This window comes from Pseudopodoces humilis, chromosome 5, assembly GCF_049639895.1.
Source record: "Pseudopodoces humilis isolate 2021_Gansu_Grassland_sample_001 chromosome 5, ASM4963989v1, whole genome shotgun sequence".
Taxonomy (NCBI): Eukaryota; Metazoa; Chordata; class Aves; order Passeriformes; family Paridae; genus Pseudopodoces; species Pseudopodoces humilis.
The window spans coordinates 19,408,432-19,423,784 of NC_142204.1; the positions used below are offsets into that span (position 1 = coordinate 19,408,432).

At 43.1% G+C, this 15,353-nt stretch overlaps 1 protein-coding gene across 2 annotated transcripts in view; it reads right to left on the minus strand.

Moving 5' to 3' along the window:
* The window catches only part of PAH (phenylalanine hydroxylase), a 32,912-nt gene extending 18,337 nt beyond the window's left edge, over positions 1-14,575 (minus strand). For both annotated transcript variants that reach the window (XM_014256897.2, XM_005527878.3), the window contains exons 1-3: positions 14,436-14,575; positions 10,268-10,375; positions 349-532 (exon numbers count right to left, since the gene is read on the minus strand). In XM_014256897.2, coding sequence (XP_014112372.1) covers positions 349-532; positions 10,268-10,375; positions 14,436-14,477 — 334 coding nt within the window. In that variant the 5' untranslated portion in view covers positions 14,478-14,575. The remainder of the gene's footprint in view (positions 1-348; positions 533-10,267; positions 10,376-14,435) is intronic.
* Positions 14,576-15,353: the final 778 nt, after the last annotated feature.

Below are 15,353 nucleotides of genomic sequence, written 5' to 3' on the forward strand. Positions count from 1 at the left end.
AGCATGAACAACTCACAAAATCTTTCCTTATTTCCCTCTGAAGGCAGAACTGCAACTGACCTCCCTGGGATTTCTTACAGTAATAGCAAGATAGTCCTGTTCCCACCAAAGTGGGTGGTGAAGCCTTCCTAGTTTCCCATTTCTGATTTGTAGTCAGAATCGTGGCAAAAATTTACACTGACGTAAAATCTCCAAATGAAAAACTTATAGTATAAAAAAAGCAGAGAGAGAGAAATGTAATCATAAAGACCCAAGAGGATCTCCTTTACTACAGGGAAAAAAAAAAGTAATTTCAGTATGCAACATAAATAGCCTGTGTCAATGTTAACCTTGTCAGCATATCCTTACCAGTGTCCTTCTTCTTTGTTCGTGAAAGCTCATGGACTGTTGCTCCAATATCACTTCTCAAGGACTTGATGATCTTGTCCAGTGCTGGGACATTCTTGCCTTCCAAGTTAATGAAGAATTCATACTCATCTTTGTTGAGACGGGAAGGTCGGGACTCAATGTGGGTCAAGTTTATACCTTTTTCCTATAAGAGGGAGAAATTTTGATCCCACAGTTCTTGGGGGAAGGAATAAGACAAAGACTGAATAAATACATGTGTCAGTCAACAAACCATACTGTACCATCCAAATAACTCAAAAGCATCCACTGGACTTGAGGACTTTCACAACAGAGAAAGAAATAGAAAGGAAGAATGAGAAATATGTGGGAGTCACCCTTGTACAGAGCACCATCACAAACACTAGGCACTACTGAAGGCTTAGAGGAAGGTGGAAGCAGAATATAAGTTGTAAACAGGCTTTCTATTGTAAATGGCAACTCCAGTACCTCAAGCACATAATGAGAGCTTGTCTGTGTTGGCAGAGACATTTCCCCAGGTTCAACACAGGAAGGAGGCATTCCACCTGCAGAGCACCCTCTTATGGGAAACTGAATGCTGTCTTGATGAGCATCTTGACAGAAGACTAGATGAGCAGGCAGCTGGGCACCCTGGTGAGATAAGCTTCTGCCAAACCTCTGCACAGTCACCTGCAAGGCCACCTGCACAGTTTCCAGTGCTGTGAGCAGCTGTTGGGCAAAGATCCAAAGGGAAACATGGATCTGCACCAAAAAAGGCAGCCTACATTTGTACAAATAAAAAGTTGATGTTATAAACCACAGAGTTGGTGATGTTGAATGGGACCTCTGGAGATCAGCAAGTACAATAATCTGCTCAGGTTGCCTGAGCAGATTGCCCAGGGCTATGTCCAGTCAAGTTTTGAGACTCTTCAGTCTCTCTGAAAAACTGCTCATGAGCCTAATCACCCTCACAGAAAAGGATTTTATCTCAGAAATTCAAGCTCTGTCTCACCAAATATCTTTGCTAACCATCAGCAGGGTCTCCTAGCTCTGAAGAAAGAGACCATTGGCACCTGTAGCATTCACGACTATAGTCAGTGGGAGCCTGACCTCAGACATGCTGCCATGTTGATGTGTAAGTTGCAACTGCAAGAAAGCATTTGAACAAAAAATTCAGGAAAACAAACACAAAACAAAACAAAAACAGAAAGTCCAAAAGAAAAGTCTACCCCTGTTAACTGAACTCAAATGTTTTACTGAGCACTATAATTTGAATATGAAACCACTAGTTTTTTTCTTTTTTTTGAGAAAAACCTTTCAAACAGGTTTCTGTGGGCGTTGATTTTGCCACCTGACCTTCCTGTCACTCACACTGGTGCTGCAGACACAGCATGCCATAGCCAGGTCTGGACTTCTGTCCCCTGGGAGGAGTACACAAATCTCTGGAAGAAATCTGGGCCGGGCCTGGCCTGAAGCCACAGAATCATAGAATCATTACCCACAGAAGAGTCAAGAGGGGCTGACACATGGTGATCAGCATCCCTGGAGAAACTTTTGGTTTTTGTCTTTCAAGCTAAAGATTACTCCAAACTCCATGAGGTAAAGGGATGGCCCTGCTGGTGTCAATGTCTAATCTCCTGCTACAGTGGGGTCAGGATTTCTTCCACAAAGTAACACTGTGAGGATCTACTTTTGACCTACAAGGAAGAAAAAGGGAAGATTTTTAACTGTACATCCCTCTTTCTAAGCCTCTTTAGGGTTTTCTTTGCTCCTCTCAGTGCTTGCACAGCGCTGGAGGGCATCTGGCAAACAGCAGCAAAGGACTGATTTACTCCTCCACAAAAGGCAGTTTATTCCTTGGTAGGAAACATATATGTCATTACTCTGTTCCCTGAGCATTGCACACTACAGATGAACTCAAACTGTTTGGCTAGATACCAATACAATAAGTTGAAAAGGTCAAAAGCACATTCACCAACTGCTGCTCTCGAGAGATGCTGTTCTTGGGGGAGAATGGGCAGCACTGTCCTTGGCCCCAGGGACAGTTTGTTTTAGGCCTCCAAAGCCATTTCCCAAACAGACTGCACATTGTCCCATCCGTGTGGTGAGGCACTGGGAGCTCCTGACAGACAGCAGGCACAGGGAGCTGCTTTGCTTTTGCAGTGTCTCAGCATCCTCATCCTAAAAGTTTACTTCCTTATGCCTACTCTGGATCTACACTTTTTAGTTTAAAACCATTATCCCATGTGCCATCACAAAAGGCCTTGCTAAAACTCTGTCCCCATCTTTCTTTCTTATAGGACCCCTCTGAGTACTTGAGGACCACAATAAGATCACTCCAGCACCTTCTCTTCTCTGGGCTGAAAGCTCCTTAAACTATATCCTTTTGTTTTTTGATCAGGTGATTATTCTACTGTACCAGCTCTCGAGCTGGGCTCAGTGAGCAGCTGCACAGACAGCAATGCCCCCAAAATGAATGGAATGATGCAGGGGCTGGGAATGAAGAGACAAACTGCAGGGTGGGCACGAGACACGCTTAAGGCAGCAGGAGTACCAATACCTCTCAAACTATCACAACCTAAGACTGTGAGACAAAGGGGGGGGGGAAAGTAGATGGAGGAAGGAGCCCACAAAGAGAGTTCCCTCCTTTCTTCCACCTGAGAGAAGCAGAACACCTTCCCACAGAGTATCAAGCTGCTTTGCTGTTTATTTGAGGGATATCTGCCACTCAGCACAGCAATGTGCAGAGCCAACCTGTTACCTGTTTGTGCTGAGACTTCAGAACTTCACAGCAGAGAAACTGAAGGGAGAACCCTTCTGGTGACTGTTTTAAGAGCAAGAATCCAGCAGCATATGTCCAATTCCCTGAACTGGCACTCCTGGAGAAATGTTATTGCGTGCTGTGCCTTGCTACTAAACCCTTGATTTCAAAATATTTACAGTGGCTCTGTTACTAGAGTTGCTTTACAATACAAGTCTCAATTTCATTCTAGTCCAACTACTCCATCTAGTGTTTAATCTTCATAGTTTCACATTGTTCGGGAGTTTTTTGTATCCTTGATGTTGCCAAATCTTGCTATTGCATCACTTTTCTCCCAATAGCTGATGTTTTCTTTAAAGCTCCAACTTCTGGAGACAAATAGTTACCTGAGAAAGGAGAATAGAGGTATTTTTTTGGTTTAGTTCTACATTTTAAGCAGTTTTCAATCTCTGTTTTTAAGTAGAGATTGACCTCTTGACAATGTATGTCTTCAAAAGTCAGCTAATAAAAATTGTTCCATTTTTATGAGCTATTTTTTGTTGATGGAACCTAACTTCTAACACCTTTGGAAGACATCAACTGTCACATATTTGTGGCTGGATTGCCACCTGAATTATGAACATGGATCTCTTCTGCCCTTCCTATTTTAGAGCTGGTGGGAATCAGATGAGCCCATGGAGTGAGATTAGACATGTCTTTGCTGAATTCATCCCACCACCCATTGCAGCTGCAAGGAACTTGGAGAGCTGGTTGGGACTTCTTCTCTTCAGGTTTGTGACCATGGGAGAGGTTGAGTCTCTCCCCTATGGACACATCCTGTCATACAACCATGTGTCTGCTGTAGGGTTTTTTTTTTCTTAAAACCCTCACTCCTAGGGGTGGAAAACTCAGCTTTTGTTATTTTAACACCCAAATTAACTCTACCTCTATCACTTCCCATTAGAGAAGGAAGTCTCAAGACGTTCTTGCAGCTCCAAAATCAAGTTCGAATTAGTTCTAACCGAGTTAGAAGGGGGCAGAGATACAAATATCAATTTAAAACAGAAACAATGGTGGATGCAGGGAGGAGATTGCCCATGTCCTTTCCTGCCTTACCTCACAGTGCTGGATTTCAGCCTTGGCTCCCTTTCAGAGTCTGTGAAGCAGCTCCAGCCCCTTGCCCAGGTTATTCCAGTTATTCCATCTTTACTGAGTACCACCTATGCTACAGCTGCCCACACCAGCAAGAGAAAAGCAGACTGGTGTTGCACCACACTGGCAGTCTCACTGAGGTCACTGCCAAGAGAATTTAGTCCCACCCTCTGTTTAATGGCCTGGTCACTGGAAAAGGAAAGTTGGGTGTTCATAGCTACACAGGGAAGCTTTCAGTAGGGACAGATATCTTCTGAAAGTATTTTGAGTTACTACTTCCCCTGAAACTCACTCATCCTTCTGTTCACTAATTGCTAAATGCTCCTATAGCTGGTTCTCAAACTAATTACAGCTGTGAAATCCAGCTGCAGTTTGTTTTCATGACTGTTGTCAATTAAGTTTGGCTTCATCAGGAGACCCCACACTGTTACCAAATGACGAACTTTTGACCACACTATGGTGCAACTAATAAACTTTAAGTGAGAATTTGGGTAAAAAATCTCCCAAAAGAAAGATTTTACTTGCACTTTCTGGTACCAAAGAAAAAGAGATTACGTGTTCTTTTAATCTTTGCCATGGTATAGTTCAGGGTTTCATGAGGGAGGACACTTTCAGAAGCACAAGTATAAACTCAGTGTTTAATTTTCATGTATCAGAGGACTTAGAAAGTTACAGTGGTGCCTTCAGCCATGGATTCTCAAAGCAAAGGCAAAGACAGCCATTTGATTCAGCTTTACTGTCCAAGAGCCTGTTTCTCATCTGGAGACAGTGCTTCCTAGCTGCTAGGGTCTTCTTTCCAAACTCCTGGAGGAAAAGTGTCCTAGAAGAGGTCACTGCCAGCAAAGAGCATGAGAGGGCAGCTGGCCTGGAGCAGCCCCTGGTGTCCATCACACAGCACGTCTACTCCAGCCCTGAAATTCCGTATGAGGCTTGCAGCAGAATCTGCTACAAAACACGTGGAGCAGGACAAACCAAAAACGTGACAGCATGTGACATTACATAAGTACCTGTGAAGAGGACACTCCTCTCTTTAAACACATGCTTGTTCTTTAGATCAAGAAGTCTCATTCTTATGGCTGTGGGAAAAGGAGGGATAAGACCAAGGATGTGGATTTGGAAGAGTGTAATGAAATGATCATCACTGTGCATATGTACAGTGTAATGAAAAAACAATCTTGTGGTAGAGGCAAGCCTGGCCTGTTCACCTATCGCTGTAGGCACTCCCAACACACCCCCTGGCCAAAGTGACTGTTTTCTTCCCCTGATTTGGAAACAACCACCACAGAGCCAATACCTTCCAAAGGTAGGGGACAAAGTGATAACAGTCACGTAGGACTTCTTGCAGAATAAAGTTCCTAAACAGAAGCAGAGCAGTTACCTCTGCTGACTCTGAAAGTGCCAGGTCTCCTTTAGTACAGCCTCTTACTCCCATCCCATCCTTCCAGGAGCAGGAACTTATCCCCATGGGACAGTAACTTACTCTGGGAGCAGGAGTACTTAGTGCAAATCAACTTTTTTTTTTTTTTTGCTTTTGAGCTAGAGCCCTACCCATTGATGGCCGTGCCTTTCACTGAAGTCCGGCTCTGTATCTGAGAAGGTCCAATCAGTGAGGAAAAGATAGAAGGCTGCTCTCTGACAATGGGTTGAGCAAGCTTTTAATGTATCCCAATGTTTGCCACCTAAAAGAGCTGATGATTTACTACTTGTAAATTCATCAAAAAAAGAACTTCAGAAAAGATCAGCATATTCACAAATTTATGTGGAAAATCCACAACTGAAACCGAAGGCAATCCTTTTTTATATGAAAATCCTTATTTCTGATCTTTTTAATGATGAATTTAACTACAGAAAAGGCAGTCTTTGAGGAGGAACAATGTGAGTTTTTCTTCTTTTTTTTTTTCTTTCAGAATGAACTTTGTTGTTTAAAATGCTACCTCAATTTCAATAAGCTTTTATCACTAGAGAGAAACAAATATTTCTACTACGTGTAACACTTGGGTCAAAGTGCTCAGTTTTGCTTTTTCAGTTTTGATAAAAACCTAGAAGATTTCTCCTTTTTTTTCTCCTCAGCTTATATTCAGAACATATTTGATGTGTCCAGTGAATCAAAAAAAGAAACAAATTTCACGATGACTGTTCTGTCTTCCTGATTTTAAGCATGATATTTTACTCATGTGTGCTGTTCTGTTTTAGATGAAGGTATTTATTCTATTTTTGGCTACCTAGCTGTCATCTTCTACAACACAAACAGCACAGGGCTGCACCAAGGAGTACCTCAGAGTACAGCAGATCCCATTAAAATGAAGTCGGTGTGAAGACCCTGCTAGTGGGTTTGTGCTGTCCCTACAGCCACCCTCAAGCCTGCAATGAGGACAGAGGTAACAAAGGGACTTTTCAAGTACAAAACAATTGGGTTTGACAAGCAAAAAGTGAATGTCAGCCACATCCCAATATACAAACAGAGCAGTCAGCGCAGAAGCAAAGTGGAATCAGTTTTAGCAATCTGCTTATTGCTGAGCATGATTGAGCTGCTAGCACTTTACAGCACATCACAGTGTGAATCTGGCCCTGTGGACACATCTCTCCACAGGACAGGTGAAGAAGTGGCTGTAGGGGCTGTACTGCCAGCAGTGGCATAGAGCAGTCCAGGAGGAACAGATTCATGCAGTCAGACAAAGATTTTCTAAGGAGAGAGAAGGAACAAGAGCCAGGGATCAGAAAAGCTTAGAATCCTACTGAGGTCTGGTGTTCACATGAGTCTTCCTGAGTAAACGTGAGAAAAAATTGGAATTAATCACATATTTTTTGGACATAAATCCAACAGAAAAAAAGAGCTGAGTTCATTGAGGAGATCAAGAAAAAAACTTTCAAGCTGGACAGGAAAAACAAAAGTTGTCACTGTAGCCACATACTTGTGTGCAACTGGGACATGAACAGAAGACTAGAGTTTGGGTCTTTGAGCAAAAAACAAATGTGAGAGCATGCAGTACTCTGCCAACTGCATGAGCAACCTGAGGGATGTTTGAGTAGGACAAACATTATTTTTTTCCACAAAACACATTGAAATTCTCTTAAACTTGCTGTCTCAGAGGACATAATTCTGTGCCATGAACACTCTGTAGTCTCTAGCCTTGAGCTTCCACCTACCTGGGGGAGGCTCCCCTGCCTTCAGTCCATCCTGGCTCCCGTAATGGGGTCTTAACCCTTCCATCTGGGCCGTGTCTAGACACCAATTCCTTTCCTGGGTGGTTTGCTCTGTGGGTGAGTAGAGATTCTACCTGCCACAATGCTTGATGAGCCAGAAGTCTTGGACCTCATCATTTCCAGGGGTAGACCCAGCCTAGAGCACACCTTTTGGGCTCTTGCTGCCCATGGAGAACAAGCTGTGACAGGGGCTAAATCTGAGCAGTTTCACCCCAGCACAGGAGTGGGACATGGGCAGGATGTGCATCCCAGGAAGGGACTCAAGAGTGGCTGAACAACATTCCCAGAGTAACAATTTTTTTTTTTTTTTCAGTTCTTAAACCAAAGAGGATAAACCTTCCCAGGTTCATACAGAAACCTTCTCTACAGAAAGACATCCTGTGTGCTGATGGCAGCTCACGATGTCTCCTTTCTTTAGATATCTCCTTAATTCCCTATGACTCAGCCTGGATCTTGCTTCCATGATTCCTTCCCTGGGAGAGAGGGCAAATTTTCAAGTCTTTTATATTTACAGCTCGTTCAACACTCCTCCTCTCCCCATCATATTCCAGACTAGTTTTACAGACTGTCTAGAAAATAGGAAAAATTGTCAAAGCCACTCCTGGAGGCAGTGTCCCTTAATCACTCCCAAATCCAAGCTGGGAGGAGAGGGTTGAGCTGCGCTCACTCCCTGCGTTCCCATGCATGAGTGCCCAGGGAGGTGCCAAGAGTCTGGGCAGCTCCCAGCCTCAACAAGGAGCAGAAAGTTTACAGACATGCAACACGTGGCCATCAGCACCAGCAGCTGCACAAGGTGTGGACCCCCTCCACAAAGTCAATAATTGCAGCACCACAGCTGCTCCTGGAAACAGTCTGATCCTATTTGTGGCTTGTCAGTTTTCTCTTTTCCTTCTGCATGTGGCTGTGTGAGTCAATGACAGCTGGAGCAGTCATCCTCACATCTCCTCCTGTGGGGCCCCTCTGAGACAAACCCACCGCATTTCCACAAGCCGGCAACAAGATGATGACACAAACCAGGGGACAAGGCTGGGTATCTCCCTGCCCAAGGAGCCCACCCACAGAGAATCTGAGCTAACTCCTGTAGCATCTCACAGTTAATGTTATTAGGCAGTGAAGGAGTACAAGACAAAACAATTCCCTGAAGTTCTTTCTGTGTGTTTCCACTCTTCACCTGTATATCGCCACTTTCCCTGTCTGTGCTGTGGATGTCACTGGGCACAAAGTCTGTTTCTCTGAGGCACCATAGCTATGGCCCAGGTGGAAAAGGGGGGAAGGTTATCTCATCTGGGCACGTATGTGAGACTTACACCTCTGTGCAGTTCTTGGAATGGAGTTACAACAGCCCAAAGGCAGCTGATTCACACCATGAATTTGCTAACAACAGCCCTGAGGAGCTGCTGTCGTACCATTAAATCCCATCCACCCACCCATCCATTTCCCCACTGCAATGCCAAATGTAAAACTAATATAAGAGCAGCTCCACCAGGTCTCTTGTCAAGTCCTGATGCTGGAGCAGGCTGCAATTTAGCACAGAAAGAATTGGCTTTGTTGGGATGGAAAACCGAGTCCCAGCCTCCCAGCTGCAATCAGGGTCACTGGGAAAAAACATGACTCAGATGGCCTAGTTTAGGTATCTGCTTTGGGGCAAGAAAAGTCACATCCAAAAACTGGTTACTTCTCTCTTTCCTGTACTAGCTCCTCTAAATTTTTTTTCTTTAGAGCTGGCAGCAATTTAGTTAGTAGACAGCAATGCATTTAATGAGAGAATATCTGGTCTCATTAATTCACTTACAGACATGCACATCACTGACATATGGACATTTTGCAGGACTTTACTGGTCAGCTCGTAGATTCAGACTTGCTCTTCTGTTGTTGGTGTGAATTTCCTTTTATCTTAGTGAATTAAATATGGCCTATTTTTCTTTTGTACCCATAACACATAACCTTTCATTTCCTGGTAAATTCAATTTAAGAATGGAAAATATGCAGGCCACAACTTTTTAGAAAGAAATTTCTGTTTTCAGGCACAATTATTACGCAAAAAAAAAAAAAAAAGCCACAGAACCAATATAAAAGTGTATTTGCTTGGGAGCACAGAGTACACAGTTGTGTGTGTTGCAACACAACCATCCTGAATTGCAAGGGTTTCGTGCTTTTCAAACAATATTCATGACATCTGGACATATTTCTGCAAGAATAAATAGGCACACAATGTCCTGAAAGGTAAATGGCTCCTTTTTTTCCCTAAAGCTTTTCAAATCACCCAGCATAAGTTACTGAGTCCCACTGGTGTAAAAAAAAACATTGTCATTTTATGCCGTTCTGTAGGCACCCCCTACCCACTCTGTAGAAGTACTGAAAGTGGGAGATGGTAGAAATTTTTATATCAGATTTATTGAGGTAGACAAGAGCTAAGAGCTGCCCCCAGCAGAATTACCTTGTGCAATGTGCATTGTGAGTCACATGGCTCACATGCAGATTATATTTGCCTTACAAGTTATAAGGCAAATTATTTTGTTTTAAGTCAATCTTAGTCTTACAGCCCAACTTACTCCTACCTCTTACTACAGCAGTTATAATTAAATATTTCCCTCTTAAGTGGAAAAAATGCATTTTTTCCCACCCTTGTGTCTGTTAAAAGTAGAGGTTTTAGTTTAAAAAAGCTACCTCTTCTCCAAGACTTTAAGGGATTTTAAGCCCAGAAAAGAAATGCAAGCTGCTTTCCCCTGTAATAGCAATGAAATAGAATCACACACCAAATCTCCAAGACCCCGAGAAAATGTGGTTGCAATGCAAAATTGTAAAGACCTCAAGGAAAATCTTTACCTCAAATGTGCGCAGGACTTTAGCCAGTGCCCCAACTTCTTCTTTCAGAGAGAAAATCAAAGAAATCACACCATTTTTATTGGGGGAGTCTTCAATGTACCTAGATTCCTGAAAGGAAAGAAAAAAAATACACAAACAAAAATTACTACCATTCACCCTAGGAGTCAGTTTTGCCTTTCTCCATTTCCCTCTTGCACAGCACCAGTGATGTAAAGAGGGTGTAAAACAGCTCTAAGTGGGAATCAAGGCAACCGTTGCTGTGAGAAGCAGAGCAGCTGGGGGCTGCTCTGATTTATGGTGGTAGAGACACAAATCCCTTCCTTCAAACTGGAGCCCTCATGAGAGCAAGGTAGTCAAAAAGAACACGCAAATAAGCCTAATACCATCCTTGCCTCACTTCACCCCTCAGGGAAGACTGAAAATATTACTGCACTTCAGTTTCAGCTACAGTGCAAAGTCCTTCCCTCAGGCTTCCCTTCCGTCAGCACTCAGGGTTAAGCAGAGTAATGTAGATGTGCTCTGTGCAGAGATGCAGACCACGATCTGTTTCCCTTCAGTTCTGCTTGTACCTTCCAGGTACCCCCAGGAGAGAGGGGTAGTCACAGGAAGGATGGAAGGTGATTTTAAAACAAAATAACATCAAGCAAAGAAAACCAAAGGGAAAAAAAAAAAGAAAATTATTCAAGCAAACAGTTAGATCTTCCCTAATTCCCATAATGAGTAAGGATTCAATTAGGGCAAGATGTGTTTTCATTTATATTTGTTCCCTTTTTCTTATTGATTTTCTGCTGTGCAAATTCCAAAAGGAAATTTCCAGTACTCTCAAAGGTTTATTTCTGTTATTTTCACAGTTCTGATTACTAGAATGTCTTTGCATGTCTTTACATGTGTTTCTTTTCACAAAAGCCCTGTTAAGCAGGGAAGAGCTATTTTACCACTTCAGAAAGATTAAACTGAGCCCTGGAGTAGAGGCAGATCTTAAAAGCTGGGTACTTGGCATGGTACTTAATTTTCCTGATATCAGAGTAAATTTGATGCACAACCACCAAAAATTTTTGGAGGCCACATTAATATCTCATTTGCTTGTTTATTTAATTTAAAAAAAAAAAACATTTACTGGCCTTGGACAAATTGCTTGTGGTTGGCATTTCAAAGATCACACCAGACATCTGCAACACAGATGAGTCCTGGTGTAACAAGTCCTGGGCTAAACCTTGATTCAAGGTACTCATTCAAATATTCCTTATAAAGATCTGTATTTCTGGGCAGAGCTTGCCCTCATTATGGCTATTGCACAATTAAACATATAAATCAGAGTAAAAAGAGTCCCAGTTCCCAAATATTGTCCTCAGTAGAGATAGCCTTTTCAGAAGACAAATTAATAATCAAACCCAGCTGCCCTGAAGCCATAAAGTTCTTGGTGGGCCTACATTTCCTGAGGCAGAGCTATGAAGAGCTGCCTTCTTTTGTAAAGTAAATAATGCTGATTCTTCAAGCCATCTCCAAGGAAGCTGCTAACAGACTGGCCACACATTTTTCTACCCAGCTCTGTTTCCAGAGGCTGAAAAGGTTTTCCAAATGTCTTCCAGTTTTATGAGGGACCTCTAGTGGGAACTGTAGTAGAAGTGCTGGCTTTATGCACCAGAAGGAAGATTGCCACCTGTTCAGTTGTGACACTTCCTGCAGCATCTGTGTGTCTCCTGAGTCCTCATCCAGCCAGGGAGTCAGCCCAGCTCCTACATGGGGAGGACCAAGAGGAAAAGCAGCTGGAAGTGATGTGTCAGCTGGCTAATGAAACCCATTTACACCTCAAGCAACCACAAGGGAAAACGATGACAGGAGTCTGGCAAAAGTCAAAACAAATGTCTGTAGTACTGAAATTTTATGTTAGCGTGACCAAAACTGTCATCTCAAATACTGTCCATGCATTGATTTTTCCTTCTGTTTTCACCCACCACAGCCAAAACTGATCTTAAGGACAGAACTGGCTCCACCACTGTCTGTTCAATGGATCGAGATTTTGGTTTTCACTGTCTGCAATGAAACTGCTCTAAAAATCATGCAGTTATATATTTAACATATTCTTGCCAAGTCATGCTGTGAGGACCAATTTATATGACAGCTTGACTTGAATGTGTGTGACAAATGAAGAATTTGTGGTTTGGATACTTGCAAGGGATATAATGCAAAGTTGAAGTCCTGCAAGGTAATTCTGATGATTCTGATCTCTTTGTACAAAAAAGCCTTAAAAAAACCTTTCAAAACTTATTGGTCACTAGCCTTGATTTGTTGAGATCAGCTGCTTTCAATCTGTCCTCAGTCATTTTCCCATTCTTGTAAATTGATTTATATTGGTGCTCAAGAGAAAGGCACACTGTAGTAGGGAGTAGGCACTAGTGCTGTAAACAGCCTCATACTTGCTTAACTTCTTGCACATCTGCATATGCACTCAGTTCCCTGGAAGGCCTTTTAACAAGCATCAGTCCATGCCTGAGGCTGTCACAGAGGTGACATCTTTAATTGCAAAGGGGGAGAAGACTAAAATGATTGTTTTCATGGTACCCAGTTCTCGTCAGTATATAAGGAGGCAGCCTGCATCAATACACACTGCAGACAATAAACCTCAACACATGCACTGGAGGTGATAGCAGCAAAAACACAGCCAACTCACATTATTGTTGAGCTTTTTGTAGTACTTATGCGTATTTTAACTGTTGATCAGTTTTTCCATTCTTATTTTGGACTTTAACTTCTCATTCCTCAGCATACACGGAGGAATTGCAGCTTTGGGATAGTTCTACCCTTCTGTTACTATTGTGATTATGATTCAGAGTTGAAGAAATAATTTTATTGTGTAGAAACATTGTTTCTTTGATACGTGTATGTGATTTATAGTGTGCAGTAAATTCATCTCTAATTTTCTTCCAGCTCTGTTTTTTTCCAGGAAATAAAATAATAACTAGTTAATGAGCATGAACAACCATCCCTGGACCTAATACAAGCTCAAAGAAAGTGTTATGTAGATGCAATTTACCTCACAACAAGCCTGCATTTTAGTTAGCCACTTTGCACATAGACTGGTATTGCCATTCTGACACAGGTGGCAGTATTAGGGGTCAATAACACAATCTTATCAGCCTTCTAATCCATTGCTGAGATATTTAGCTAAAGCCCTTTAGAGTGAATTCCAACACTGATAAAGCCAGAGAAAGCTTTTCCTGTAATTTCCAGGATTAAAAATTTTCACCAGTCTGCTGTACATTTCAAACTTACTAGATATGCAACATGGGGGAGGGGGCAGGAATATTTCAAATTAAAAGATTTCTAAGTTACTTGTGAACATGGAACTACTTTCCAAGTCAGATTTCTTAAGCATTTAAATGCTGATCACTGCAGTTCATTGGAACCAAGCAATTACACAGCTTGGCTAAGCAGCAAGGTGAGACCCTAGAGAAATATTGTGGGAGTTCAGTCAGCCTCAGCACACAAAGCAGTAGGAATAGAGGCATCTCTGCTCTTATAAAAAAATAGAAGCCCCTTTTTTTGCATATCTGATGCAGCTTGTCTCTAGCTTCAGCAGCATTGCATAGGACACACAAGTGCAGAATTTTGTCCTAATAAGTAACCATGCTGGCCTCAGGTTACATCACTTGCCCCTGCAGTAACATCAGTGCCTGTATTCAAAGGCATGAACTTCAGGTCTTTCCTGTATTTCCCAAAGTAAAGAGTTCAAAGTCAGTCACTAAACATTTAAAAAGAGGACAAGAGAGTCCCAAAATTTAACAAAAAGCTCCACCAGAAGAACACATAACTTCATCTGTTTTCCTTTAACAAAATAAGACAGCTTTCTTACATCACACACATTTAAGACCTCCAGTAAGCTTCTGGTCTTTTCTGATGCTTTGTTTTTTTGCCATGTATGCAAGGATACTGTTGCAATGTTTGTTTGCATTCTCACTGCCCTTTTGTGAGCACAATTAACAGCAGACGAGTATGGGGGCTGCCAAAACTGTTCAGGTATGGCAAAGCATCACAAGAGGCCACCTTGATTCTTCCCCTCTTGGGTCACACTGCCTCTCAGAGAGTGGAGGACAAGCATAGGAGTGCAGGACTGAGGCAGGACATCCCTCCACCTCTACAAAAAGCAGGCACAGACCCCCTCACTTACCAGGAAAGAGTCACCATTCATTTTGCAGTGCTGTGAGTCCATGTTGCAGAAGCCAGCAATGCCCACACCAGGAGGCCCCTTCAATACAGCAGGTGAAGCCTTCAGACCTAACTGCAGTGGCCAGAAATCTGGTCAAAGGTATTTAAAGTGGAGCAAGCAAGGCGAAACCACCCCCTTTCCCAGCTCCCTCCCCTGGACAGCGTGCCAAGGGGGCGTTCTCCCTGCACACCCCCCCCCACCCACCCCTGGCACACGAAGCAGCCGCTCCACGTTGGCCATCCCGTGAGCCCCACGCCTGCCTGCAGCAGCCCTACAGCAGATTGTTTCTATCTGCACCCAACGTGGAGGAGCAGCATGCTCTGAATTAACAGCCTTCCTCCTCCTGATCAACATCAGCTGTTTTCATTTTTTCACGTCAACACATCGTTTTCAGTTCAGCCTCGGGCCCGTTCCTTCCCACTGCAGCTGCGTGTTCAGCCTCAGGTGGGTTTCCCATCGGAGTCACTTCCCTTGGACAGACATCAGACATTCTCCAGGATGTGTTCTTTGGATGTCAAACATCAGCCATGGAAGGCTCTGGCAAGGCACAGCAGCTGAGGGATTTGTCCTTTAATAGGGGCCTCTGGGACTGCTTCCAAAGAGGTCAGAGAGCAGCAGCCACCACCCCGCTCACCAGACACTGGAGTGAGACACCCAGTACAAGGGAAACATGAATTAGGAGTTAGCTGCATGAACCTCACACTGGAATATGAGCCTGAGCATGGGGAAAGGAAAGAAGGTAAAGGAGGAAAAGGAGCGAGAAAGAGTAGGTGAGAGCTCCAGGACTGGAAGATATGGAAGAACTGAAGATGTGTTTTTGTGCATATGGTGTCAGCACAAGGGGAACAGGGTGGGACATATAAATTATTTCAGGTGAGT